The 27946-nt window shown below is 35.6% G+C and overlaps 1 protein-coding gene across 2 annotated transcripts; it reads left to right on the forward strand.

Moving 5' to 3' along the window:
• Positions 1–595: 595 nt before the first annotated feature.
• Positions 596–27802, forward strand: grapb (GRB2 related adaptor protein b). 2 transcript variants are annotated; one of them, XM_056452809.1, is made up of 6 exons: positions 596–752; positions 2501–2598; positions 6620–6739; positions 25014–25182; positions 25294–25296; positions 27247–27802. In XM_056452809.1, exons 1-6 carry the CDS (start codon positions 675–677, stop codon positions 27424–27426), a joined length of 648 nt encoding a protein of 215 aa, XP_056308784.1. In that variant the 5' UTR covers positions 596–674; the 3' UTR covers positions 27427–27802. The 2 variants fall into 2 exon arrangements, with proteins under 2 accessions (XP_056308784.1, XP_056308779.1); XM_056452804.1 differs by lacking the exon at positions 25294–25296.
• The last annotated feature ends 144 nt before the right edge of the window (positions 27803–27946 follow it).

Raw genomic sequence — 27946 nt, forward strand, 5'->3', positions numbered from 1 at the left:
GTTTATAAATGTGTACAAAAGAAAGAAAAAAGTCTCATGTTAAACAGCACTTTAAATATTACCAAATACTGGAAAATAGTAGCAATATTAGAAAAAATTAAAAAAAGGAGAGCTAATAATTTTGCTTTCAACTGTAGATAATATTTATGAAAAAAATAAGAGGAAAGACTAATTGTATCTGGCTTCAAAACTAATTTAAGTATTATAATTAGCAAGCAAAAAGAATCATGAGAAATGTACAGTCAATCACTTCTAATCAAAATAAATCAAAGCAGTTAAAAAATTGTATGAATAAACAGATCTGTTCACAATTTCCCTGCCCACTTTAACTCTCTCTCTCTCTCCCTCTCTCTCTCTGCTCCCCTCTCTCTCTCTCTCTCTCCCTCTCCACCCCCTTCATTCCTGCACAGCTGTACATCGGCAGACCACACATTTTTCTCTCAGATTCTCCATCACATTTGTGCTTCCTCAGTTTTGGCACTGAATGTTGTAGTCCGCTCCACCATCCCTCCACAGATTATTCTCCTCATTCACCCTCTCCATTACACATCTTCATATAATCTCTCTCCATTTGTGCTTGCCCCATCCTTTCCTCTCTACACTCTTTCTTGTTTTCATCCTGATCTCATCTCCACTTCACTGGCCGTCTGCTTTCTTCTTCTGCTCCTTCTTCAATGGAGGCTGAGGCGCTGTACAGCTTCAGAGCCACTGAATGTGATGAGCTCAGTTTCCAGAAGGGTGAAATTCTCAAGGTGAGTCTGAATGTGTGTGTGTGCAAAAAATTGACTGTAAAAACTTGAATGAAACAATACGACTGCAGTGTGCATGATGTTGGGTTCTAAAAAGAAAATACTAGATCACTTTTGTTTGAGAGTGAGGATCTGTCTTTGTTGATGTGGTGATATTTGAAGAGTTTATGAGAGGGATATATTACAAGTTCATTCTTGTGTGAGGATGTTTTATTCGTGTATTAACTCACATTGTCTACTAACAGACCTATTTTGGCATAAAATGTTTGTCAGGGTAAATTTGTACCGTTTACAGCCTAGTCAGTTACACATTATTAAGCAGAAGGCTGATAATTTGCATTGTTTTGCAAACTGTTTTAGTTTTTGATGACCAAATTTGTTTAGGGTTTTTACGTATTTACCATGGAGACTTTAAATGTTTTAAAAACTTTTACTCTATACTGATAATTTCCCTGTGTAAGAAATTATTGTTAACTGTAAACACTGCTAATTATTAGACTGACATGCCCATGATGTACTCTAGATCATCTATCAGATTTTATAATACTTATAATCAGATAATAGACACTTTTTATATATTACATTACATATAGATACTGTCGGTTCATTCCGCTGGGGTGACCCCAGATTAATAAAGGGACTAAGCCAAAAAGAAAATGAATGAATGAACATATAGATACTTATTAAACATACACACTAGGGGGTGACACATGTCTCAGTGATGAGCACTGGGCCAGTTGGCATTTCTGTGTGGAGTTTGCATGTTCTTCCCCTGTTGCGTCGAATCGCGTGGGTTTCCTTCAGGTGCTCCGGTTTCCCCCACAGTCCAAACACATACGGAATAGGTAAATTGAATAAACTAAATTGGCTGTAGTCAATAAGAGTGTATGGTGTTTCCCAGGGATGGGGTTGCAGCTGTAAGGGCATCCACTGTGTAAAACATATGCTGGATAAGTTGGCTGTTTCATTCCGCTGTAGTGACCCCTGATTAATAAAGGCACTAAGCCAAAAAGAAAAGGAATGAATGAATGAAATTGGCTGCAGTGTACTGTATGTGCGTGAATGGGTGTGTATGGATGTTTCCCAGTGCTGGGTTGCAGCTGGAAGGGCATCCACTGCATAAAACATATGCTGGATAAGTAGGCGGTTCATTCCGCTGTGGTGACCCCTGATGAATATAGGGAATAAGTCGAAGGAAAATGAGTGACTGAATATACACACTAAAAATACTGGGTTGTTGTAACCCAATGTTGAGTCAAACACAAACCCAGTTGTTGGGTTAAAAGTGTCATTTAAATTTAATTAAAAAATTAACTAAACATTGGGTTGGTCCATATTTAACCCAATTTTGGGTTACAACAATCCAGCATTATTTTAGCGTGTAGGATTTACAGTGGTAAAATTTTGTGACTAGTTCAGAATTTTACACAACTGTCCTAGCTGCCATGTTGTTTTGTTCTATAAATTGGTTTAATCAAAATTGTTAAATCAATATTTTAAGATGTTTTTGGTCAATTAAATGTCAAATATTTACATATATATTGCTTATTTAGAAATGCAAGAAATTTCTGTTAGCCTAAGTTGGTACAGAGAAACGTTTTTGTCAGGTTAACCAGTTATTACCAAGTGAATCAGTTGGTAACCCCCTAAATTTGATGTATATTTATGAAACCTGGCCTACTGTGTTCATAAGTAAGGAGGGAAAATATGAGCTATGCTGATAGTGTACATTGATCTTATGCTTATTTTAGGTGACAAACATGGATGATGATCCAAACTGGTACACGGCAGAGCTGTTGGGTAGACGAGGCTTTGTCCCGAAGAACTATATCAATGTAAGACCTCACACGTAAGTATCACATTAGCTTTATGTGTAAATGATAAGGCAACATTCATTTTGTTGGTTAGCTTTTTTATAACATGTTGTTTCAGACTACACTTTAAAAATGAAAGATTATTTAATGACATTGATTGTGCCATGAAGACACTTTTACACCCAAAGACCTTTGACCTTTGACTGAGGTTTCTTCATAATGGTTTCAAAATGTTTATTTAGAAAATTACAGTATATAATTTTCTTGGTTTTTTTATACAAACTCCTTATTCTTAAAGAACATTTTAAGATCTCCTTATTCACAAAGAACTCCATTAGGAATCTAGTAAAAAAAAAAACAAATAGCTCAGTTACTGCACTTTATATATTCTTTATAGTAAATCTATTACAATGCATGTTTTAAATCCTGTTTTGTGAGAAAGAAATATAAAATTTTTGGTTGTATTTACTTGCAAACAAGCATTTTTCTCTTCATTATTTTCCAAAAGCCTTTAAAGTCTTCTTTTTTTCAACATTTTATTAGGCATGAATACCATAGTTTTAGCCAGAAAATGAATAGTATAGACAAAAGTCTTAAAAAAACTTTTCTTTATTCACACTCAGTGTGTTATGTATGTGTGCTTGAAATTGAAACTAGGACATTTCTCACAAATATTTCTCGCCTTCGCTCTGTGTTCCTGATATCTCTTGTAGTCTGTGCTCCATCGAGTGTTTGATAGACGTTTACTTTAGAGTGAATTTGCATTGAGTATAAAGTGGAGAATTGCATCAGATTCAGTCTAGGAATGGTCCTGTTAGATGTTTTGCTGGTTTTAGGATTGGGTTTAGATTTACTGTAGAATCAACGTGCATCAATCGGAACTGAAGAGGCTTCATCCTAACCCTACTGAAAAAAAATGCTTATACCAGCCTAAGCTGGTTGGGTGGTTTTAGCTGGTTGACCAGCCTGGTTTTAAAAGGGTTTTGGTCATTTCCAGCCTGGTCTTAGCTGGTCAGGCTGGAAAAAGACCAACTAAAACCAGCTTGACCAGCCTGGACATAGCTGGTTTTGGCTGGGCTCCCAGCCTGGCTAGGCTTGTCAAGCTGGTTTAGCTGGTCATCTGCCAGCCTGACCAGCTAAGACCAGGCTGGAAATGGCTGGAAACCAGCCTGGAAGTGGCCAAAACCCCTCCAGCCTGGTTGACCAGCTAAAACCAGTCAACCAGCCTAGGCTTAACCAGGGAGCGAAGGGGGTGGGGGAGGTGGGTTGATATCCCTAATTAATGCTTGATCCTTCTGAAGGACGTCAAAACGAGATATATGGTGGGGGTCTGCCCTTTAATACTAAGAAGTAGTGTGTTTTAAATGAAATTGTTAATTATTAAAATTATAGATAATAGGCTATACATTTGACCACCCCTATAACGGTTCATACCATTGTGAATGCATAATCGCGCCAATAAGTCTATGCTGGAAAATATTAACTTAGCAGTCAGAAAGCGTCTGATTAAGAGCACCTACAAACAGCGTAAGTGTTTATAAGACTGTTTTCTCATAAAATAGAAGTTTGTTTCTACATATAGCCTAAAAGTAAAGTCAAATTAAACACAGTTTGTATAGTTTGACCTACAGTGACATCTGAATTAGCTAATCAGAGGATGAGGATACACTAAATATCAAACAAAACATAATTTTAATCTGTTTTATAAATAAATGAGATGCAAATTGCATAAATACAGGGGGGTGGGTGGTTGTGGGACATGCTCCCCTCACTTTTAGAGACAGACCATTTAGAAACAGGTGATTAATGAAAAAATTAACGTCAAATTTTGGATCTCATTCAGCTGTGTCCTCCCCATTTTAAAATGTCCGCTACGCCCCTGTGTATTACACAAACTAACATTACCGAAAAAGTTGAAAACCCTAATCCATTCAAATGTAGGGATTTCCCAGCAATACACCTGCTGTGACTATTTGCAGTAGGTGTGGTTTTCCTGACATTGTGACTGAAACTGCGAGGTAAAACTCCTCGAGGTAATGACTAAATAAGGACTTCCTCACCCTGAAGTTTAAGCATGACGTGATTTTTTTTAGATGTACTCGATTGGCAAAGTTCAGACCAAAGCCTAACAGACATGCTTTGGCTTGATCTGAACAGAGCAGTTTATGACTGAAAAGCAACCCTTCACACTGTGAGTTGAAAGGATGAGGCTGTTAAAATTCACGACTGTATATAAACCAGATGAGTAAATGAGATCAAACACTGGCTTACACTCTGTACTTTACAAGCTGTACTCAATAGTGATATTTACTCACTTTGCATTGATGATATCAATGAGACAACATACAGTATCTTCTCCCAAATCCCTGAACAAATTGTTTTATATTAGAACTTAGGTTGGAAAAGTGTACATGATTTTTTTGTTGAATAATTGTAATTACTGTTGTAATAATTTGGTGTTTCTGTTGCACAAATTTAAGAGCATGATGAAAACAACAGCAATGTCAAAGTTAAAACTAAAATAATTGATTAAAATTATAAAGAATAACTTAAGCAAAAATTTCATTCATTCATTCATTTTCCTTTGGCTTAGTCCTTTTAGTCATCAGGGGCTACCACAGGGGAATGAACCGCCAACTTATCCAGCATATGTTTTACACAGCGATGCCCTTCCAGCTGCAACCAAGTACTGGGAAACATCCAAACACACTCATTCACCCAGGTGGGACTCGAATCAGCAACCTTCTTGCTCTGAGGTGACAGTGCTAACCACTGAGCCACTGTGTCGCCAAGCAAAAATTTTAAAGATTTATTTATTTTTTGTCATTTTATTATTATTTTTTTTAATCAGTACGGTTTTCTCTGAAGTTAATTTTTTTTGAGTAAAATTAAATTACATTTTTAGTAATGTATATATTCGTTTTTTGTGATATGAAACATATTCCTAATGAATTAGCCATGTTTTAACTTCAAAAAGTCAAAGAAATTAATATTTGGTGAATAAATATTATTCCACTAAATGTACATTGGGGCGATGCAGTGGTGCAGTAGGTAGTGCTGTTGCCTCACAGCAAGAAGGTTGCTGGTTTGAGCCTCAGCTGGGTCAGTTGGCATTTCTGTGTGGAGTTTGCATGTTCTCCCTGCGTTCGCGTGGGTTTCCTCTGGGTACTCTGGTTTCCCCCACAGTCCAAAGACATGCTGTACAGGCGAATTGGGTAGGCTAAATTGTCCGTAGTGTGTGAATGAGAGTGTATGGATGTTTCCCAGAGATGGGTACATATGTAGATATGAGATCATAAAAACTTGTACAAATTAGCCACTATAAAAAAAAGTTACAAATTGCCATGAGACTGCTGTGGATATCCACCAGAACTTCCACTGTATGTAGGTGCAGAGTGTACAAACGTTGGCTTATATTCTACACTACAAAAACTATTTATAATCATAAACATTAAGGTTTTCACACAGCTAAAGTTTTATTATATATTGTTAAAACACTTTCTGATTTCAATGTGAACAGTACAATGCACAAACAACAGACCAATCCATTTCAACTCCAATACTAAAAATATAAGTAATTTTGCTATTTGTTGAACTTTTTTAGGCATTAAATTGGATGAATTTTTTAACTTGAAAATCGTAAAAAAAATTGCTTTAAATGACATTATTGTACTAATAATTTGATATTTCCGTAGCTCAAAAATGACATTATCATAGTAGTAATTTGACATTTCTGTAGTTTAAAATTTGTACATGCATGGCACAAGGTCATAGGGTTAAATTCTAAAAAAAATTATTAATAAAAATGATGAAATGTACCTCAAATGCATTATATATATATATATATATATATATATATATATATATATATAATATATATATATATATATATATATATATATATATATATATAAATAATGTTCATGTCAGTGCTCAAAACAAAATCAAGTAAACATTTTTGAGCATGATTTACTTGATCAAAGAATCGTTTATTGTATCGACAGACATAAATATGTGATATGATGGTGATGTGACAGATGAGCTTGTGTTTCACAGGTGGTTTGTGGGTGGAATTTCCCGTCAGGCTGCAGAAAACCGTCTGAGGCCGCTGGAGTGTGGAGCGTTTCTCATTCGGGAGAGCGAGAGCACACCAGGAGAGTTTTCTGTGTCTGTCAGGTCAGATGGATGCTGCCTTCACTGGACTATACATATTACACTAACATTGACATTCTACATTCTTCATTAAAGATACAATGTGCATTTATTAAATAATAACTATAAATAAAATTAAATATTCAATTCAAGTTTATTTGTATAGCTCTTTTCACAATAGAATTGTTTCAAAGAAGCTTTACATAAGATGCACATTATTGCATTACAATCAAAATCGGAAAAGTTATGGTTATTAGTTATTTATAAATAAGAGCAAAAGGAGTAAATCACAAACAGTTATTATTTAAAGTATATTAAATCATATTCAGAGTTATTACTAGTAATGATTAGGCCCACACGGAATCTGCATACATAGAATTTCACAGATTTCTGAAGACCTTTAGGCAATCATTAAGTCTATTTATTAATTAATTAATTCATTCATTAATTTTCTTTTTGGCTTAGTCACTTTTATTCATCTGGGGTCGCCACACCACCAACTTATCCAGCATACTGTATGTTTTACACACACAGAAATGCCAACTGACCCAGCCGAGACTCGAACCAGCGAGTTTCTTGCTAAGAGGCGACAGCGCTACCCACTGAGCCACCATGCAGCCTCTATTTACTGTATTTACTGTAAAATGAACAAATTATATTCAGTTTTTAAATTAATTTCAGTAATATTATTGACTCATATGAAAATGTTTATAGGATTTATTTACAATACAGTTTGTAAGGTAATATGTTCTGTCTTTTGGTAGATACCAAATAAGTGAATATAACTGGATTTGGATTGTAAACATTAAACATCACATATTACCTATTACATATACATTTCACATATTAAGTTTTTAGTTATGATACTCCTAAAATTATTTCATATAAATCCACAATTTTTTTTTACAATATTCTGCGCATAAATAGCAAAAAATGTCCACAGATTATGTCTGGCCCAACTACTACTACTACTACTACTACTACTACTACTACTACTACTACTAATAATAATAATAATAATAATAATAATTGTATTGTTTGTTAAATCCCTGTTTGTTTGAGTTTGTTAATGTCAATTCTGTTATACATTGTCATTATTGCTACTGTGACAGAATTGACCATTTTAAACTTGCTAGACAAAAACTCCACTTGCTAGCATAAATGCTAAGAGCACATGGCACTAATGATAGCATTTATAAAAGAGTTGTAACTATTAAACCACCCACTGTGTAATCTGCAATCAATTCTGTGTTCTTTTGAATATATTTTTTAACAGTTCTGACTTAAAATAACTCTTGGGTATGAACTTTTTTGATGAAAATACTTTCTCAGAAAAAGCACACATACCTTTCAGTGCTTCAGATCATATCAGTGACAGAGTGTGACATTTCCTGCATTTTACATACTGTAGATATGATAGATCATTCCATAAGTTCAAACCATAGGTCTGAAACTGTATTCCTGGAGGCCTGCAGCTCTGCAGTTTTACTCCAACCCTAATCAAACACAACTGATACAACTAATCAAGGTATTCAAGACTACTAGAGAGTTAAGCAGGTGTGAGTTGGAGGTGGTTGGAGCTAAACTGTGCAGAGATGTGGCCCTCCAGAAATTGAGTTTGAGGCCATTGGTTTAAAGGTAAAATATGGTAAACAGAACTGAAGTTTTACAGAGACTCATTTTTACAAGATAAAAGTACCTTTTAAACTATTTAATAATGTAAAATAAAATAAAATAAAATAAAACCAAAAGACAAGTAAAATAAAATATTTTAAATACACACTACAGGCTGATTCATAGTTCTGCGTCAAGAGAACATGTGTGGTCCGGTGCAGCCTTCGCGTGGTGGCATAGCTCTCTTCATGGCCGACGCTGACACACACCTCTCAAAAAATGTAAATACATGTCGCAATGACGCAAATCGGACGCTCTGCAAAAGGTCGGCTTGGTATCGCTGACGAGTGTGGGCCGTGCTGAGAGCCGCAAGCCCAATGGAGTGTTTACAAGTGTCGAATCCCGTGAAAGAGCTCCAGGTGGAGACTTTTGTTTTGTGTTTACCTTTATGAGTAATGTTGTTGCACGTCCGCCGGCAGGGGCACCGCTAGGGGGGTAAGTTAGGAAGATTCTAAGGGCCCCATACATTTATGGGGGGCCCCAGAGACATTATCAAGGGCCCGCGCCAATTCCCCCACCTACCCCCCGCTCTGCACTTTCAGCCGCGGTTCCAACACCCAACCCCCCCACCCCCGGTCTTCAATATCAACTAGTCAGAGGGCCCATGGCGGCCAGCAGTGCCCCTGTCTGCCGCTTCCTACCTTTGAATGAGAGAGTTTTAGCTAAGATAGCATTCAGAAAAAACAACACCCGCCAAGAAACTCAACACAGATGAACATAAAAACCTACTGCAAGTTAGCATTTCTGAAGTGTTATTGCAGAGCAACACAAACAGCACGCAGAAGTACAAATGCACTGGTAGTCACGCTGATAACTCGACAGATAAGTAAAAATTAGCCTTGAGACTTCATGGGGAAAAATATAATTGACTAATCTTTTTAGGTGTAAAAGACTCTTTTTGCAGAAACTAGCATTTTTATGGCCTGTAACATATTGAGACAATGAATAACATATTAAAATAACAAAAAAAATTTTCTAAATAATAATTTATAATAAAAATAATAATAATAAACTTAGAATCACCCATATACATTTGTTCACTATGAAGGCTTGTAATTATTCCCTGCATGTGCTGCAAATGTCGACAGCGGACATGAGTGTTCTTGCATATGCGTATGGTAATGCGTGTCCTTGTTACTCTATCCGGCTCTTCATTAATACAGTCTAATTAGAGTGGAGTGCATGGTAGCGTGTTGCTGTGATGTAATCCTTTTGCTCCCAGCACTCCAGAACCTATTTAAGCAGTCCAGAGATCTGCTGGTGGAAACTGAAACCTTTTTAAATATGCCAAACCTAAACGTACTTGCTAAGAAGCTAATACTATGTGTGTAATATACTAATATGACCAATAAGTAAAAGTATATGTATGAAGAATTATTGATGACAGCTTATTGAACGATTAGAAATGTGGGGATGGGGTCACAACGTGAAGCAGAGTTTTAAAAATAACACTTCAGATGACACTTGGAGACTTTTAAAGCTTTAGAATCTAATTAGTATAATATTTATGCCATCATAGGAACATACACTCACCGGCCACTTTATTAGGTACACCTGTCCAAGTGCTTGTTAACACAAATTTCTAATCAGCCAATGCATTTAGGCATGGTCAAGACAATCTGCTGCCATATCATAAAGTTAGAATCATCTCGGACTGCTTTCTTTTTTTATTATTATTTCTTCGGGGTTTTCACCTTTATTTGAGAGGACAGTAGAGTGTATTGACAGGAAAGCATGGGGAGCAGAGAGAGGGGAAGGATCGGCATAGGACCGCGAGGCGGAATTAAACTCGGGTCGCTGTGAGCACCGTAGTGCATGTGTCGACGCACTAACCAACAGGACGATGAGTTCATTGTTCTCAAATGGCCTCCACAGTCACCAGATCTCAATCCAATAGAGCACCTTTGAGACATGGTGCAACGGGAGATTCGCACGTGTATTACATTTAAAACAATTATTTAAATAGTTATAATACAATAATACTGCACAGATTTTACATTGTACACACACTCTATGCTCATGTACACACTTTAAGTACACACAGGTTTTAGGAGTGATGTGCATATGATGTGTGTATATGTTCAAAATGTGAGTTAATCTTTATTAACCATCTGTGGGCTTATGCAATTTAGTTTCTGGAGTTTAGTAATCAGCTTCAGGTCATGATATTTTGGTGTGGCGGTTATTTCTTTCCAAGACAATGCGCTTGGGTTTAATTTTATTATGGGCTTTTTCTAATTTGCAGTTTCTTTTCCTGCCAAGATCTGGCAAACCGAATGAGTCAACACTGACCTCAGTCCATGTGATTTTTATTTGCACTGTGCATAAAGAAGACACACAGCTCTAATACACACTCAAACACACTATTAACAACTAGTTGTTCAGCTTTTTTCTCTATACACTGTAAGTTTTGTAAGAGCAGTGTAATTCGAGTGTTAAAAATGGTCATTGCACGCAAGTGTCATGTGACTGAATTGTGAAGAAAACAGAATTAAGCACTAAATGGTGAACTGACAACTGAGTTTAGATGCTGTGTGCATGCTGCCAATGATATTCTTGACTTTAGTTGTGGCTCCATGATTTTTTCATCAGTATATCCACTAATCGCTAAGCCCAAATATTTAAAAGTAATAGACACCATGATTGTGTATCTCTTTTGTACGGTGGCCGAGAAAGCTCAAACATGCAGCAAGAAAACACATGTGAATAAAAAAATTACTAATAAATTGAAGAAACACCTTCATCAATTTGAGAACACATGCACACGCAAATTCTCACAACACATGAAAATGCAGAAATATGCTGCAAATAGTGCATAACTCAATGGAAATGTGTCGAGGGGACACCCAAAAAGTGACAATGCTTCCTGTTTATAGTCAGCTGTGTTGAGTTTTTCTTTTCTTTAATGTCCTCATCGTACAGTACAGATTATTACTAAAAATATACTCATTCATTCATTTTCTTTTCAGCTTAGTCCCTTTATTAATCTGGGGTCGCCACAACGGAATGAACTGCCAACTTATCTAGCACGTTTTTACGCAGCGGATGCCCTTCCAGCTGCAACCCATCTCTAAGAAACATCCACACACACATACACTCATACACTATGGACAATTTAGCCTACCCAATTCACCTGTACCGCATGTCTTTGGACTGTGGGGTAAACCGGAGCACCCGGAGGAAACCCATGCAAATGCAGGGAGAACTTGGATCCTCCACACAGAAACACCAACTGAGCCGAGGCTCGAACCAGCGACCTTCTTGCTGTGAGGCGACAGCACTACCACTGCGTCGCCATAAAAATATACTAACAAGTAGAAAGTAAATGACCAGGACAATTAAAAAAAAAACAAAAAAAACGTAGATCTCAGACAACAGCATTAATTCTAAACAGGAAGCAACTGGGTCCGTTACTTTTTAGGGTCCCCCGACACATTTCCATTGTGGTTTGTGCCATTTGCGAGGCATTTCTGTATTTGTCAGCCCTATCTTATGAGGAAACATAACTATTTTACATATTATCAGAAAGATGGATAATTTGTATGAGGTCATACGATTGCATTCGTAGTGTGTCCCCAAACCCCATCCCTAACCTTACCCCTCATTGACTACATTTACATGGACATAAGTAATCAAATTATTTCCCTTAATCTGAATAAGACAGTAATACGATTAAGGTGTTTACATGAGTTGGCTTTTCAATGTTTCTTTCACGATTCCATTTTACATGCGTCACCACGCTATCCATATTTCCTACGGAGTTTCATGTAATTTTGCGTGTTTCATTCTTAATTTGTCGACTTTAACTGTAGTTTAGCATGTTTACTTTCATTCAGGAACATTTAATTCATGCTCCCCATGACAAACGAGATATTGGATGTGAGTATGAACTGCTGGAAGAGTGTTTTAATAGAATTTGCCATATTGGAAAAAACCTCCTTCGCATTTCTCGATGCGGGTGCCTGTGGTCCTTCTCTGACTCGGTAGGTGCAGATAATAGTGTCAAACAGCCGTGTGTGTATAGACTATCCTGTCGCAAAATGCTGTGAAAATCCTACATGGCAGTAATAGCTTGATTGCGGTGTTTACATGTCTGTACTGCACTTCTATAATGTAAAAAAAAATTGGCATACTCCACTTGTCTTATTTTGATTTCTATTTAGTTCGATTATGACCTTAATCTGATTAAATTACTCAAAATTCGCTGTTTACATGACTCTTAATCAAAGTATTGTCTTAATTGTATTAAAATCAGATTATCGGTGTCCATGTAAACATACTCACTGTGGAATGTGCAAATCATACTAAAATGTACAGATCAATACAATTGTACAAATCAATACAAATTAGCCACCAAATCAAAAAGTTACAAATTGCAGTGATATTGTGTTGGTATTTGTATGCTTTGTGATATTTTGCATGCAAATGTGATGTAACATTCATTAAAATATTTAGCTTTCTCTGCCACCATACTTTCATGTAGGCTATCTGGCACTAGTTGTTCCGGGCTACAACACAATAGTTTATATTATATGTTTATTATGTTAATAATATGTTTATATTGGTTTATTCAATATTAACAAACCAACAGAAACCCATTATTAACATAATAAACATATAATATAAAGTAGAGCTGCACAATTAATAAAAAAAAGATCGCAATTTCGATTGGACCACCTAGACGATCTTAATCCAGAATTTCTATGATTCTGTCAATCATATTTTCAAGTTCAGGAGAGAAGCAAAGGCGGCTGCACGAGTCTTTTCACTGTTTCACATACATTGCTCAGTGACATGGACTCCTCCAAATGATGTTGAAAGAGTCACATACTGTATTTATAAGGTATAGTTCACCTAAAAATGTTTTTATCTTCATATAATGCTGTATTTGCTGCCGGGAAATCACACGTGACGTGAGCTGCTGACCGTAAGCTATTATCACAGAGAGGGTGGGTGCGGGCCCTACTTAATGATAGACGTGCGCGTCTACTTTAGTGAACAGAACCTGCATAGGCTGTGAAAAACAGGTAATAAAGTTATAAATAATATTCAGTTTGTGGCACAGAGTGATTGTTTGAGAGCCGCGCGCGAAGTATGAACAGCACTTAGCAGTGAAAATGAAGCCGAAAGCGTGTATAGCATTTAAATAATCATATCGCATTTTAGAGTTATGATTGCTATTCTTTCATAGCGAACACAGAATTGTGCATGAAGATAAATGTTTACAGTGTCAGTATAACTACTCTAGCCTATATAATGTTGATTTTACCAATGAATTAAATGGTCTAATAATGTTGTCAATGACAGTTTGCAAGCATAGGCCTATATCTCAAACATAATTCAACATCAGAATTATTATAAGTAGAATAGAATTATTTATAGAAACCAGTAGACCTACATATAATATTATTATTGTTGTTTTATCATATGTTTGAGAAATACAATAATAATTGCCCCCTTATATTAAGCTTTATTTTACATATACCGAATCGTGAGAAAATCGTGATCTTTATTTTAAGCAAACAAATCGTGATTCTCAGCCAGAATCGTGCAGCTCTAATATAAAGTAATATAAAGTAGAGTAATGACTAGATTAGCATCCTTTTATTTACAGCTCACCTCTCATGGTGGAATTGTATTGAAAAGCTTGGCATGTGTTGGGAGGGTGGACATGATTATTTTTAGATCGCTTTACACCTCCGAAGACCTGACCTAAAACGTCTGAATCTATCGAGACAGAGAGGAGGAAATAGAAAGAGAAATCGAGGGACAGTTGCAACACAGTCGCAGCACAATGAATCAAATCCTGTCAGGTATTATTAGTGTAGAGACTCTTAACAAGCTGGAATACCTGAGGCCAGCACAGATGTTTCTCTCTGTGTTTACATGTGTGTGATGAGAGAAAAGCAAGACAGAAAAGTCAGTGGAAACAGAGAAAGATATGGTAATAATCAGTAATTCTGTTTCCATGAATCAACCTTTAAGTAGAGACGCTATAGTTTAACACTAGAACCGCCTTCTGGTAAAATTGACTCATGTACATGACTAGTGTTTTGATATGAACCATATTATGCTACTGCATATTAAAGTCTTCATAAAGTAATGTCTAGAGTCATAAAATAATTTTAGTCATCGAATATGATGGTAATGTAACCCAGGATGCAACACCCATTGCTCATAGTTCCTCTAATACCTGTTATACTATAACAGGTATTTATAGTATATAAATTATAGTACATTATTATACTATAGTATAATATTCATTCATACATTTTCTTTTTGGCTTAGTCCCTTTATTAACCTGGGGTCACCACAGTGGAATGATCCGCCAGCTTAGCCAGCATTTGTTTTACCCAGCAGATGACCTTTCAGCTGCAACCCATCAAAGGGAAACATCTATACATACTCAATCCACACACATACACTACGGACAATTTAGCTTACCCAATTCACCTGTACCACATGTCTTTGGACTTGTGGGGGAAACCAGAGCACCCAGAGGAAACCCACGCAAACACAGGGAGAACAAGCAAACTCCACACAGAAACACCAACTGACCCAGCTGGGGCTCGAACCAGCGACCTTCTTGCTGTGAGGCGATTGTATATAGTATAATAATTATATACTAATAAATATAAACCATAAAATTATAGGATGTTATTATATTATTCATTATAATATTATTTGTCTGCTCTGTCAATTCTGTTACAAATTGTCATTATTGCTACTCTATTTTAGTAAGGGTTTGAAAGTAATAGAATTGACCATTTCAAACTTTTTAGTCAAAAAATTCCACTTGCTAGCATAAATTCGAATAGCACATGGCACTAATATATCCATTTTAAAAAGACTTATAAACACTTACCCGTCCTAACAAGTCACCTTCAGTCATAGCGCCTCTATATACCGGTTTGGCATCCATAAATCACCTTCTTTCATTGTAACTAAAACTAAACTTTAGTTATAAGAACTAATGTAAAAAGTAGTTGTAAAATCTGATATAAGATTGCTGCTATCTAAAGTCATTAGCAACATAGAAAGCTAAAACACAAGTGTGTAAAAGTGACAGCGCAAATATAAAGACATTAGCTGCATCCAAAATCGCATACTTCCATACTATATAGTACGCTAAAAGCAGTATGCAAGCAGCGTAGTATGTCAGAATTCATAGAATTCGAAAAACAGTATGCGAGAAATACTCGGATGACCTACTACTTCCGGTGAGATTCTGAAGTGCGCATCTGATGCATGCTACACCATCCCATAATGCACTTCGAGAGAATTCATGAATGGGAGTGAAGCGACGCAACTGATGTGGGTAGATAAAAATGGCGGATGTAGTACGTCTGAACTCAATTCATACTGCTCACATTCATACTATATAGAATGCACTTGTCTAATGGTCTAGTAGTAAATTCAAATTCAAATGCGGTATCTACTGCGTAGTAGGCAATTTCGGACACAGCCATTATACAAGGTGGGCCATTTATATGGATACACCTTAATAAAATGGGAATGGCCGGTGATATTAACGTCCTGTTTGTGGCACATTAGTATATGTGAGGGGGCAAACTTTTCAAGATGGGTGGTGACCATGGTGACCATTTTGAAGTGGGCCATCTTGGATCTAACTTTTGTTTTTTCAATAGGAAGAGGGTCATGTGACACATCAAACTTATTGGGAATTTCACAAGAAAAACAATGGTGTGCTTGGCTTTAACGTAACTTTATTCTTTCATGAGCCCCTCGCATATATTAATGTGCCACAAACAGGACGTTAATATCACCAACCATTCCCATTTTATCAAGGAGTATCCATATAAATGGCCCACCCTGTATAATGCAGGTAGATTTGACCTTCTGGGCTCATATAATTAAGCTGAAATTATTCAGACACTTTTCTCACATTATCACAGTTTATTCTTTATAGGTAAAAAAATTGTAGCTACTGAAATATGACAAGAATTCACAAATGAAAATTTATGTCAGATAAATTTGGGTAGAATGGTACAATTTGTAATAGTTTATAATCAACCAAAAATAATCCAAACAGCTGTTAGCGTGACAATATTGACACAACTATCAATGCTTTGGTCTCAATGATGGCCTGTAGACTCTGCTGTAAATCACATTCATCAAACCTGAACTTCAATATTTGTGACTGCATTCAGTTTGTGCATTTATTTGAAAACGTAACATTCTGTAGTGCATTTAGTTGTTGTTTATGGCTATTACTCCATTTCAGTCATCATTTATTGCAGTCATCATTTATTGCATAATGCAGGCATTATTTATCTTCTCATCAGTGACATGCAGTCTAAACAGTCTTTCTATCATTACATGTAATGATTTTACACTTTAAATGCTTCCACAAAGTGCATGTTTGCTGCATTTATAAAGTGTCTCTGCCATGAGATCAGTCTATCTGATGCTATTTTTATATGCACGATTTTGATTGGCTGTAAATAACAGGATTGATAACTCTACTTAGCCAATCACCGTAGACAAGACAAAATAAAGACTGCAGGTAAAAGTATCAACAGAGTATTTTAAACTGCTAACCAAAGTACAATTACTGATGAAATCTACTCAATTACAGTTATCATTGAGGATTTATAATTCGTTACTTTACACCACTGGGTTTCACTGTTAATTGTAAGACTGAAAATATTACAGTAAATATACATTATCATTCATTTTAATCTGTGGCAGTACTAAATATCAATAATTTTTTTTCAGCTAACATAAATCTTTAAACTTATTTTGTTAATGCTATTAATTTTAATGCTTTAACCTGTTTATTGATTAGAAAAGACATGAATATATTATCAGATGTTTATGTGTCATGTCTGCAGACCCTCAGGGAATGTGCTCAGTAGCTGGTGAACAGGTGTTTTGTGTCGGTTGATAATTTATTGTGTAATTTATCACAGCTGGAATGCTGTGTTGACTATTCATCATTCAGGAATGAACTATATACGTTTATGGGTCTAACACGAGACGTCTCATTTTGTTGTTTGTGTCAAGTGTCATTTACGGCAGTGGTCTCAAACTCAATTCCTGGAGGGCGACAGCTCCGCACAGTTTATCTAGTTTATCTCCAACCTCCTCCAATTCACACCTGCTAAATAGTCTCTAACAGTCTTGAACACCTTGATTAGTTGGATAAAAAGCACTTAATGTTTTTTTTTTGCTAGTAAAGTGTTGATAATTGTGTATGTTGATAATTGTTAATTGTGTAGCAAAGTTTTAATGAACTTTTATGAGAATAAGTATTAAAATATGGGTAAAATAATGTATCATTATTCAGTTTGACAGGTATATACTGTATATAAGTGGTAAAAATGTTACTTATTCTGACCATCACTTATTAAAATGTACAAAATAAGTCTAAATTTGAATTGATCTAAACATCTTTTACAATTAATTTGTGTTTTTGGAGTTGCAATCCCTAAAAAAGTATTTTAATATGTCATCTAATTAATCTGTATGTGATTAATGTTATTTAATGGTGAAAATGTATTATAATAATGATTTTTGCTAAACTAAATGAAATAAATTTAAACAGAATTGACTTTATACACACAGAAAGCAGTTTATTTATTTATTTTTGCAAGTAAAGTGTCGATAATTGTGTACTGTGTATTGATATTTGTTAACTGTGTAGCAAAGTTAATGAAATTGTGAAAATATGGGTGAAATAATATCGTAATTCAGTTTGACAGGTATTTGCTTTATATAGGTGGTAAAATGTTGCTTATTCTGACATTTACTTATTAAAATGTACACAATAATTCTAAATTTGAATTAAAACATCTATTACAATTCATTTGTGAGCTGAAATGTGATCCCTAAAATAGAGTATGTCATCTTTATTAATCTTTATGTGTTCAAATTAATCTTAATGTTACTCTAAATTATGGTGAAAATGTATTATAATTACTATTTTTGCTAAACAAAGTTAAATAAATTTAAACACAGAATTGACTTTATACACATAAAGCATTTACATTTTTTTTCTAGTAAAGTGTCGATAATTGTGTATATTGATAATTGTTTATTGTCTAGCAAAGTTAATGAACTTTTGTGAAAATACATATCAAAATATAGGTGAAATACTGCATTTTCGTTCAGTTTGACTAAAGGTATATACTTTAATGTTAAAGATGTCACTTATTATGACCTTTAATTATTTAAATATATAAAATAAGTCTAAATTTGACATCCTTTACATTTAATTTGTGAGCTGCAATGTGATCCCTAAAATAGAATCTTTTAATATGTCATCTAATTAATCTGTATGTGATCAAATTAATCTTAATGTTACTGTAAATCATGGTGAAAATGTATTATAGTAACTATTTTTGCTAAACAAAATGAAATAAATTTATTGTTCTAAAACAATATCTTATTGTATTACACTTTCATCGTATTAATCTTTTCAAACCTATGACATATCTTATGTTCCCAGAGAGCAGTTAATTATTTTTGACTTTTTTAATATTACATATTAAATAATACACAAGGATTTTTTGGGGTGGATATGGAAAATTTTCTTAGAAGGAAAACTAATATTATATTTAAATCACAAAATCTGACATTTGCATTTATTATGTCATTATATGTACCAAATTTATCTTCTTTGTAAAGCTTTTTAATATTTTGGGAAAGTTTCGGTCACACTTTATTTTGATGGGAAGTTACATTGTATCTACATGCCAGCTAATTCTCATTAGATTACAAGTAGACTGTTAGGTTAGGGTTAGGGTAAGATGACATGTACTTGCAAAGTTTCTTATAGTCAGTTAAATATCTGTTGAAGGAGCATGATCAACATATATTAAGCAGACAGTCTACTAATACTCAAGTGGGCCATCAAAATAAAGTGTTACCAAAGTTTCATATACATTACAAAATGGACTGGATCAAAGCCAAATTGTGTTCACTTTCTTAAAGAGACTAAAGACTACTGCACAAGCTTACATTGTTAATAAAAAATTCAAGGAAGACTTATGATATTCTTCAGGAATATAAGATTTTTAATTATTGAATGTACACTCTGGTGTATGTATTTTTGTATATTACTGTATAATTCTATAAGGAGGTTAATATGTATTTGTATTAAATACTTTTGAAAACTTTTCTAAAATGTTCATATTTCTATAAGAATAGAACAAGAACATTTGTTTGAAATAGAAGATTGCATGTCATTTTAAATCTTTAATTAATTAAACGCATTCTTGCCTATTAAAAATACACATCCTTTTGTAATTGCTGCTTGTGTGATATAACGATGATAATAATTCAGCTTTGAATCATAGAAATAAATGAAATATTTGTAATATATTAGCATGAAATCAGTCATTTTAAATTGTAAAGATATTTTACTGTGTATTTTAAACTTCTGTATATTTTTGATCCAATAAATGCAGCCCTGCATGACCACCACATAGACGTTGCACAAAATCAACCTCAAACATTTAACGAAAGGATATTCAGCTCATTTTGAACCGGAGACTGACAGAGAGGCGTGTTGGTGTTGTTTTGGGATTAAAATCTTAAATACAGAAAAGCACCGTCCGATACAAAAATGAGAAAATGAACGTGAGAGAGTTTGTGTCTGAGAATTGTTCGTATGGGTCTGGAATAAGTCATACATAATGACTGTGATTAGACTGAGTCAGTGTCGCTGCCCAGTTGTTTTGATGATCTTTAGCATAACTTACACTCGCAGATCAGATCCACATCCTTCAGGCAGTTCCTCATTCTGTCACCTCTGTCTCAACAAGCAGAGTGATCCATATGTCTCTCTCTCTCTGTGTGTGTGTGTGTGTGTGTGTGTTAAGAGCAGGTGTGGTCGGGTGGAGTCATCAGGTGATTAAAAGGCACCTGCCGCAGGCACAGGGTGGTGCGTCAGCGCCTACACATTTCTAACTACACCACAAACAATTAAAAACATGCTCACAGATGATTTTTTTTTACTTGTGTAGAATGAGTAAACACAAACTACCATTAAAATAGGATTAATCAATTGTTTACAAAAGGACACTTACATTTATACACATAGTTTTACTAAGTAATTTATATAATTATGTTAAATCAATTAGTACATTATTGCTTGAATTTTAAATATTAATTTTAATTTGTAAAAATTGAAAGGAAAATGTAAATAACAAATAACATATAGTAAATAACGGTACTATTTAACATTACTGTATATAGTAGCGGAAGTATTCATAGTTGGGTAAACTTAAAGCGCAGTGAATAGAGTACGACAAAAATTTTTTTTACTATCCTGTTTGATGAAATAAGAAAATAAGAAAAATGTCACCATGGTGTCAAGACTTTCAGAAAAAGGAAAAAAAATAATGTGAGGAGAGAATAACGTCAAATTTAATTTAAGCCCCATAGACGCTGCATTAGAAACACCTTGCATAAGCGGACATTTGGTTTTTGTAATTTGATGCAAAGATGATATAATACATACATAAATGCATAGAAATGTTCATGCGTTTTAAAAAAATCTAAATATTAAAAACTTTCAAGAAGTTAAGTCTTGTGAAAAGGGTTCACATTGATGCTATAATGATGAATATGTTGTGTAATTTGAAGTGGATTATTGTTTCATTTTATCATAATAGTTATAGTTATCCAATATGATATTGTAATTTAAAAAGTTTTAATAATGTAAAAATAAAAAACAAAATTTGGTCCAAAAACAAGTATGAAATATAAAAATGATAAATTTTACAAACCATATAAATATAAAAAACATAAAATTAATTAATTGAAAAAAATATAACGTAATCAATTATTTTAATGTAACTTTTCCTTTACCTTCATTTTACTTCATTTTACTGTCTTTATTCATCAGGGGTCACCACAGCGGAATGAACTGCCAACTTATCCAGCATATGTTTTACACAGCAGATGCCCTTCCAGCTGCAATCCAGTACTGGAAAACATCCATACGTTCTCATTCACTCACACATACACTATGGCCAATTTAGTTAATCCAATTCACATATAGAGCATGTATTTGGACTGTCGGGGAAACCAGAGCACTTGGAGGGAACCCATGCGAACACGGAGAACATACATAAAACTAATATAAAACTCTGAATAAACCTAATATATAACCAATTATAATATTGAACATTAAATAAATAAATAAATATTCATACAGGGCATCACAGTGGCGCAGTGGGTAGCACGATCGCCTCACAGCAAGAAGGTTGCTGGTTCGAGTCTCGGCTGGGTCAGTTGGCATTTCTGTGTGGAGTTTGCATGTTCTCCCTGCGTTCGCATAGGTTTCCTCCGGCTGCTCTGGTTTCCCCCACAAGTCCAAAGACATGCGCTATAAGTGAATTGGGTAAGATAAAATTGTCCGTAGTGTATGGGTGTTTCCCAGTGATGGGTTGCAGCTGGAAGGGCATCTGCTGTGTAGAACAAATGCTGGATAAGTTGGCGACCCAAGATTAATAAAGGGACTAAGCTGAAAAGATATATGGATATAATTTAATTTTAATTATTCATAACAATTTTAATAATAATTTAATTACATTTTATTATTTAATTACTTAATTTTGATTATTAATTTTATTATTATTATTATTTTTTGCATACTAAGTGGATGTATTTTTACATAATAATTATACATTTTTATAATTGACCAAAGTAATGTTGCGGTTAAAAAGGTTTGTGAAAGGCTAATCCACACATACTGTACCAGTGTGTAAATGGAAAGTATTAACAAACTGTTTATCATTTAATATAAAAATCAACCCATTGCTTTGTCTATATTTCACCCGAATTTGGTTTGAAGTAACCCAACATTTAAAGCAGGAGTCACCAATCTCGGTCCTGGAGGACCAGTGTCCCAGCAGGGTTTAGCTCCAACTCTCCTCAACACACCTTCTGGATGTTTCAAGTATACCTAGTGAGACCTTGATTAGCTTGTTCAGGTGTATTTGATTAGGGTTGGAGCTAAAACCTGCGGAACACCAGCCCTCCAGAAATAAGTTTGCTGACCCGATTTAAAGGAACAAGTACTGATGTTTGTTTCTAGAAAGCCCTCATTGATTTAAACCATAGGTCTCAAACTCGATTCCAGGAGGTCTGCAGCTCTGCACAGTTTTGCTCCGACCCTAATCAAACACAGCTGATCCAACTAATCAAGGTGTTCAAGACTTCTAGAGACTATTAAGCGGGTGTGAGTTGGAGGTGGTTGCAGCTAAACTGTGCAGAGCTGCGCCCTCCAGGAATTGAGTTTGAGACCATTGATTTAAACTCATGTACACTTACAACAGGATTTATTCTCATCTACAGTTACAACAGAACATTTAGTTACTGTATTCTTGCACCATGATTATTGTTCATTTTGAAAGTATTAATTATTAATATGCTGTTCAATGTACAAATGCGGAGAGAAATAAATGTTGTAATATATCTGCAGGAGAATAAGCACAGACTTGTTCAGATCCTAATTTGATTAAAGTTATTAACAGTGTGCTTCGACATCACTGTGATTCAAGAACTTGCTGAGAGCTGACATGTCAAAGTGTGATTTATTGCGCAAAACCTTTAATCAAACACTTTCATGCTCTGATTTAATAAACTGGTAAATCAAGCCAAGATCTTCCGTCTTAAAGGTAAACAAGCCTTAGAATCACTCTCTCTTTCTCGTAAGCTAAAGGGCAATTTATAAAGTAAAAAAGAAAAATGCAGGCGAATTCTGATAGAGGTGTAACAATGCTCTTTTTAATCTGTAAAACACTAAAAATTGTTGAATTCCACACTATACCTTCATCTTGTCCCAACTCAAATCCATTAAGTTTTCCTTCCTTCCTTCCTTCCTTCCTTCCTGCTTTCCTTCCTGCCTTTTTCCTTCCTCCCTCCCATCCTCCCTTCCTGCTTTCCTGACTTCCTCATGCATTTCTGCTTCCCCCTCCTTCCCTCTCTTCCTTCCTTCCTTCCTTCCTGCTTTCCTTCTTTCCTTCCTGCCTTTTTCCTTCCTCCCTCCCATCCTCCCTTCCTACTTTCCTGACTTCCTTCATGCCTTTCTGCTTTCCCCCCTCCATCCCTCCCTCCCTCCCTCCTTCTCTTCCTTCCTTCCTTCCTTCCTTCCTTCCTCCCTCCCTTCCTGCTTTCCTCCTGGCCATCCTTCCTGCTTTCCTTCCTGACTTCCTTCATGCCTTTCTGCTTTCCTTCCTCCCTCCCTCCTCGTTTCCTCCCTTCCTTCCTTTTTTCCTTCCTCCATCCCTACCTCCCTCCCTCCCTTCCTTCCAGCTTTCCTTCTTTCCTTCCTCTCTTTCTTCCTGCTTTCCTTCTTTTTGTCCTTCTTTCCTTCCTCTCTTCTTTCATTCCTAGAGATGATCTAGAGATGTAACAATGCTCTTTTTATTCTGTAAAAATGTTTGAATTACACACTATACCTTCATCTTGTCCCAAATCAAATCCATTAAGTTTTCCTTCCTCCCTTCCTTCCTTCCTTCCTTCCTGCTTTCCTTTATCCCTTCCTGCTTTCCTTCATGCCTTTTTCCTTCCTCCCTCCCATCCCCTCTTCCTGCTTTCCTGACTTCCTTTATGCCTTTTTGCTTCCCCCTCCCTCCTTCTCTTCCTTCCTTCCTTCTTTCCTCCCTACCTTCCTTCCTGCTTTCCTCCTGTCCATCCTTCCTTCCTTCCTTCCTGACTTCCTTCATGCCTTTCTGCCTCCCTCCTCGTTTCCTCCCTTCCTTCCTTTTTTCCTTCCTCCCTCCCTACCTCCCTCCCTCCCTTCCTTCCAGCTTTCCTTCTTTCCTTCCTCTTTCTTCCTGCTTTCCTTCTTTTCATCCTTCTTTCCTTCCTCCCTTCTTTCATTCCTAGAGATGATCTAGAGATGTAACAATGCTCTTTTTATTCAGTAAAAATGGTTGAATTCCACACTATACCTTCATCTTGTCCCAAATCAAATCCATTAAGTGTTCCTTCCTGATTTCTTTCTTTCCTCCCTTCCTCCCTGCCTTTTTTCCTTTCTTCTTTTCTTCCTCCCTTCTTTCCTTCTTCTCTTCCTTCCTTCTTTCCTCCCTCCTTCCCTTCCTTCTTTCCTCCCTTCCTTCCTTCCCCATTTCCTACCAATCTTTCAGCCTTCCTTCCTCTCTTATGCACCAGGCCTTTGTTTGAAACACTTCTATAGCTCTTTTATATTTTTATACTTTTTCTACAACTTCACATACTCTATATCAAAAGTACTTAAATAATTTAAATATTGCTTGTTTTTTCTATTGCATAACTTCTATTTTTCCAAATTTCCAAAACTTATTGTTATCATTTTTTATTTTTGTTATTGTTATTATTATTATTATTGTCATTAATTATTATTTTAATTTTGTTATTGTTATTATTTTTAAGGCCACAAGCGGTTGTGTAAGCATTTCACTGCATATCATACTGTGTATGATTCTTTAAGTAACAAATAAAATTTAAACTTGAATTTGTGTTAGCTTAATTGTTTTTACAACATGGGTTGATTATGCTCCGATTTCCCCCACAGTCCAAACACATGTGCTACAGGTGAACTGGGTAAACAAAAAGCCGAAGGAAAATGAATGAATGAATGAAATTCTAATTCTCTTTCTCTCTTCAGTTATGGGGACCATGTGCAGCATTTTAAAGTCCTAAAGGATGGATTGGGGCAGTACTTCATATGGGACGAAGTGTTCAGCTCCCTCAACCAGCTGGTGGACTTTTACAGAATCAACAGCATTGCCAAAGAGCGGACGGTGTTCCTGCGCGAGCCCGAGGGGTCATTAGCTGTAAGAGCAGCACATGTACATCAGCACTGACTCTTTGAGCTTCAACAGCTTCACTGAGGTGCCAAAGTTCAAACCCGCTGAACTCTGATCTGCACATTTACAAAGCGAAAGCAAGTTTGGCCATTAGAGGACGTAAAGTTTAACTTTGATTTCTTGGCTCAATGCAAACTTAAATAAAAAATATGGCTTGAGCAGGACATCATATCCTGGTTGTGATTATTGTTATGCGTGCACTATAGGTCCAACATGTGCAAACTCAACATTTTGGTTAAAATATGATTTATTCAATATACAGGATGGACATATTCACCCAAATTTGGGTTGAAACAAAGCAATATTTTGATATGAGTGCACAAAGTAAAGCAAAACAGTACCCCTCTTTTACTAATATATCTTTGAGTTTTGGCAAAATACTCATAGATAATCATAATTGTGAACCGTTTCTTGTATTTTCAGCTTTATTTTTATTATTGTAGCTTTACATTTTCTAATATTGAAATTGTATTTGTTTTAATTGTGACTTTGTCATGTTTATAACATAATGTCCCACATAATTTCATGATTTTTTTCAGCCTTTTTTCTTGGATTGCATCTTTTTAAACTTGTAATGATGGTTATTTTAGCCCCTTTTTTTTGTAAAATGTGCACAAAACCAATCCTACCAAGTGCTACCAATTCAAGCTACTAATCAAAATATTGAGTTTTAATATATTTACAGTAGGAAATTTACAAATAATCTTAAAGGGGTGGTCCAGAGTGTATTTTTAAGGCTTGGTTGTGTTTAAAAGATGCAAAGCAATGTGTGCTCATGCTTTATGTGTAAAAAATAATGTTATTTTTTCATATACCTTACTTTGATTATATACAGCTACTCAGCTAACATAAAAACGACTATCATATTTCCTAGTTCCTTTGAAAGGCCTGCCTGCAAGAGGCTGTGATTGGTCAGCTAACATAATAAGCTGTGATTCACGGATCGGCTCCATTTCACCAGGAAAAGCGTCATGCCCCAACAAGCACATGCTTTTGCGCTGTGTAAATACTGTCAGAGTAGCTGTTAGCAGTATCAGTTTGTGCCTGAATTAGACAAAAAAAGGAAGATTGACAGAGCTGAACCTCACACCTGCTCTCTAAAATAAAATCTGACAAGTGTCTTTCACATATATTCAGAATAAGCATGTGTATGTAATATGAAACGTTCTCATATCTATTGTGAGTTGGTTATTTGAGATGTATAACACAGGGAAAGTGGCTGCATAAAGAGACACTGCAGCGCTGATGAAGATTGTGTGTGTGTATGTTTACAGCGGTTTGACTGATAAATATGAATTTGTAGCTAAATTGTTAAAGGTGGCAAACAGCATTTCCTGTTGTGTACATCCTTGTTTTTGTCCTTGCTACAACATCCCATTAACGCTAGAAAATGTGCCTATAGTTGCTCCATTTTAACAAATAAAAATACTTACAGGTTGTGGCTCACAATCCACAGCTTCTTCTATTACGGTTGGAGCTGCTCCTTCTTTAAGGAGTTTTTAGCTGAGTCCAGCACTGAACTGGGAGAGATTGTGGAAGCTGTCCTTTGTCAAATGCTAGCTATATTTTGTAACATAATTAAACTTTAATTGTAAGCACTTCTCTCTTTGTGTCGTGTCCTTTGGAAGTCCAAATACAGAAACAGAAGAAGCTCTGTGGAAGTAGCAGCATTTGGACGGCATTTTAGCTTTCTCTGCTATAACATTACAGCACCTCTGACCACGCCCCTTCACTGCGCAGAGAGTGCACGTGGTGAATGTGCGTAAGCTGATACACATATATGATTTCGTAGTGGACCATCCCTTTAATGGAAAATGATAATTTCTTAATATTCTAATGGTTTTTGGCATAAAAAGAAATTGACTATTTAAATCCACACAATGTATTTTTGTCTATTGATTTACTGTGCTACAAAGTTGTTTTTTGGACTATCTCAAAAATTATAAACTTGTAGGCTTGGATTATCACAGTTTTGTCATGATTTTGAATATTAAACCATTAATTAATTCCTGATAAATGTGTGTGTTTCAGAGGCCGCGTCATGCTCATGCCATCTTTGACTTCACATCTAATCACGTGACTCATCTGCGATTCTTGCGCGGGGACGTGATTGATCTGCTGGACTGTTCGGATGCTCAGTGCTGGAGGGGTCGATGCCGAGGAAGAGTGGGCATTTTCCCACCTGAATATGTGCAGCCAATTTACCACTGAACCAGCTTCACCATCCTCTACAGCACAGGCACATTTAGACACATTCATCAATTACACACACTCCTTAAACATCTGAAGGTGAGCTAAGTCTTTTGCATCAATGTTTGGTGATTAAGGTTTGAATTAAACCTCGGGTGTCAAAAGTCTGCACTTGCATCATCCTCATTTTCAGTAAATCAGAGAGCCGTTTTAACTTGTCGACAAGCCAGTTTTGTAACACCCTTGCGGATCATAACAATTGAGTATTCAGCACTCATCGATTATCCGTCTTTCGAGCTTCCCGTCTTTTCTTCTTTCAAATACTTTCGAAAAGAGTTTTTTTATATTGCACTTAAATATGTTCTGCAAAAAAAATGCTTTGTTGTCAAACCAGAACTGCTATATACACTACCTGATGAAAGTCTTGTCGCCTATCCAAGTTTAGGAACAACAAATACTAACTTGACTTCTAGTTGATCATTTGGTATCAGAAGTGGCTTAAGGCAAAGGGCTCTAGATCACGCTTACTTTACCAAAATAA

Source organism: Danio aesculapii, chromosome 1, assembly GCF_903798145.1.
Source record: "Danio aesculapii chromosome 1, fDanAes4.1, whole genome shotgun sequence".
Lineage (NCBI taxonomy): Eukaryota > Metazoa > Chordata > Actinopteri > Cypriniformes > Danionidae > Danio > Danio aesculapii.

Bases quoted from the DNA above. Each gene is read 5' to 3' on its own strand.
- grapb (XM_056452809.1), top strand. From the start codon at position 675: ATGGAGGCTGAGGCGCTGTACAGCTTCAGAGCCACTGAATGTGATGAG. The intron at 753-2,500 runs GTGAGTCTGAAT...TGCTTATTTTAG, and splicing joins AGAAGGGTGAAATTCTCAAG to GTGACAAACATGGATGATGA. The intron at 6,740-25,013 runs GTCAGATGGATG...TTCTCTCTTCAG, and splicing joins GAGTTTTCTGTGTCTGTCAG to TTATGGGGACCATGTGCAGC.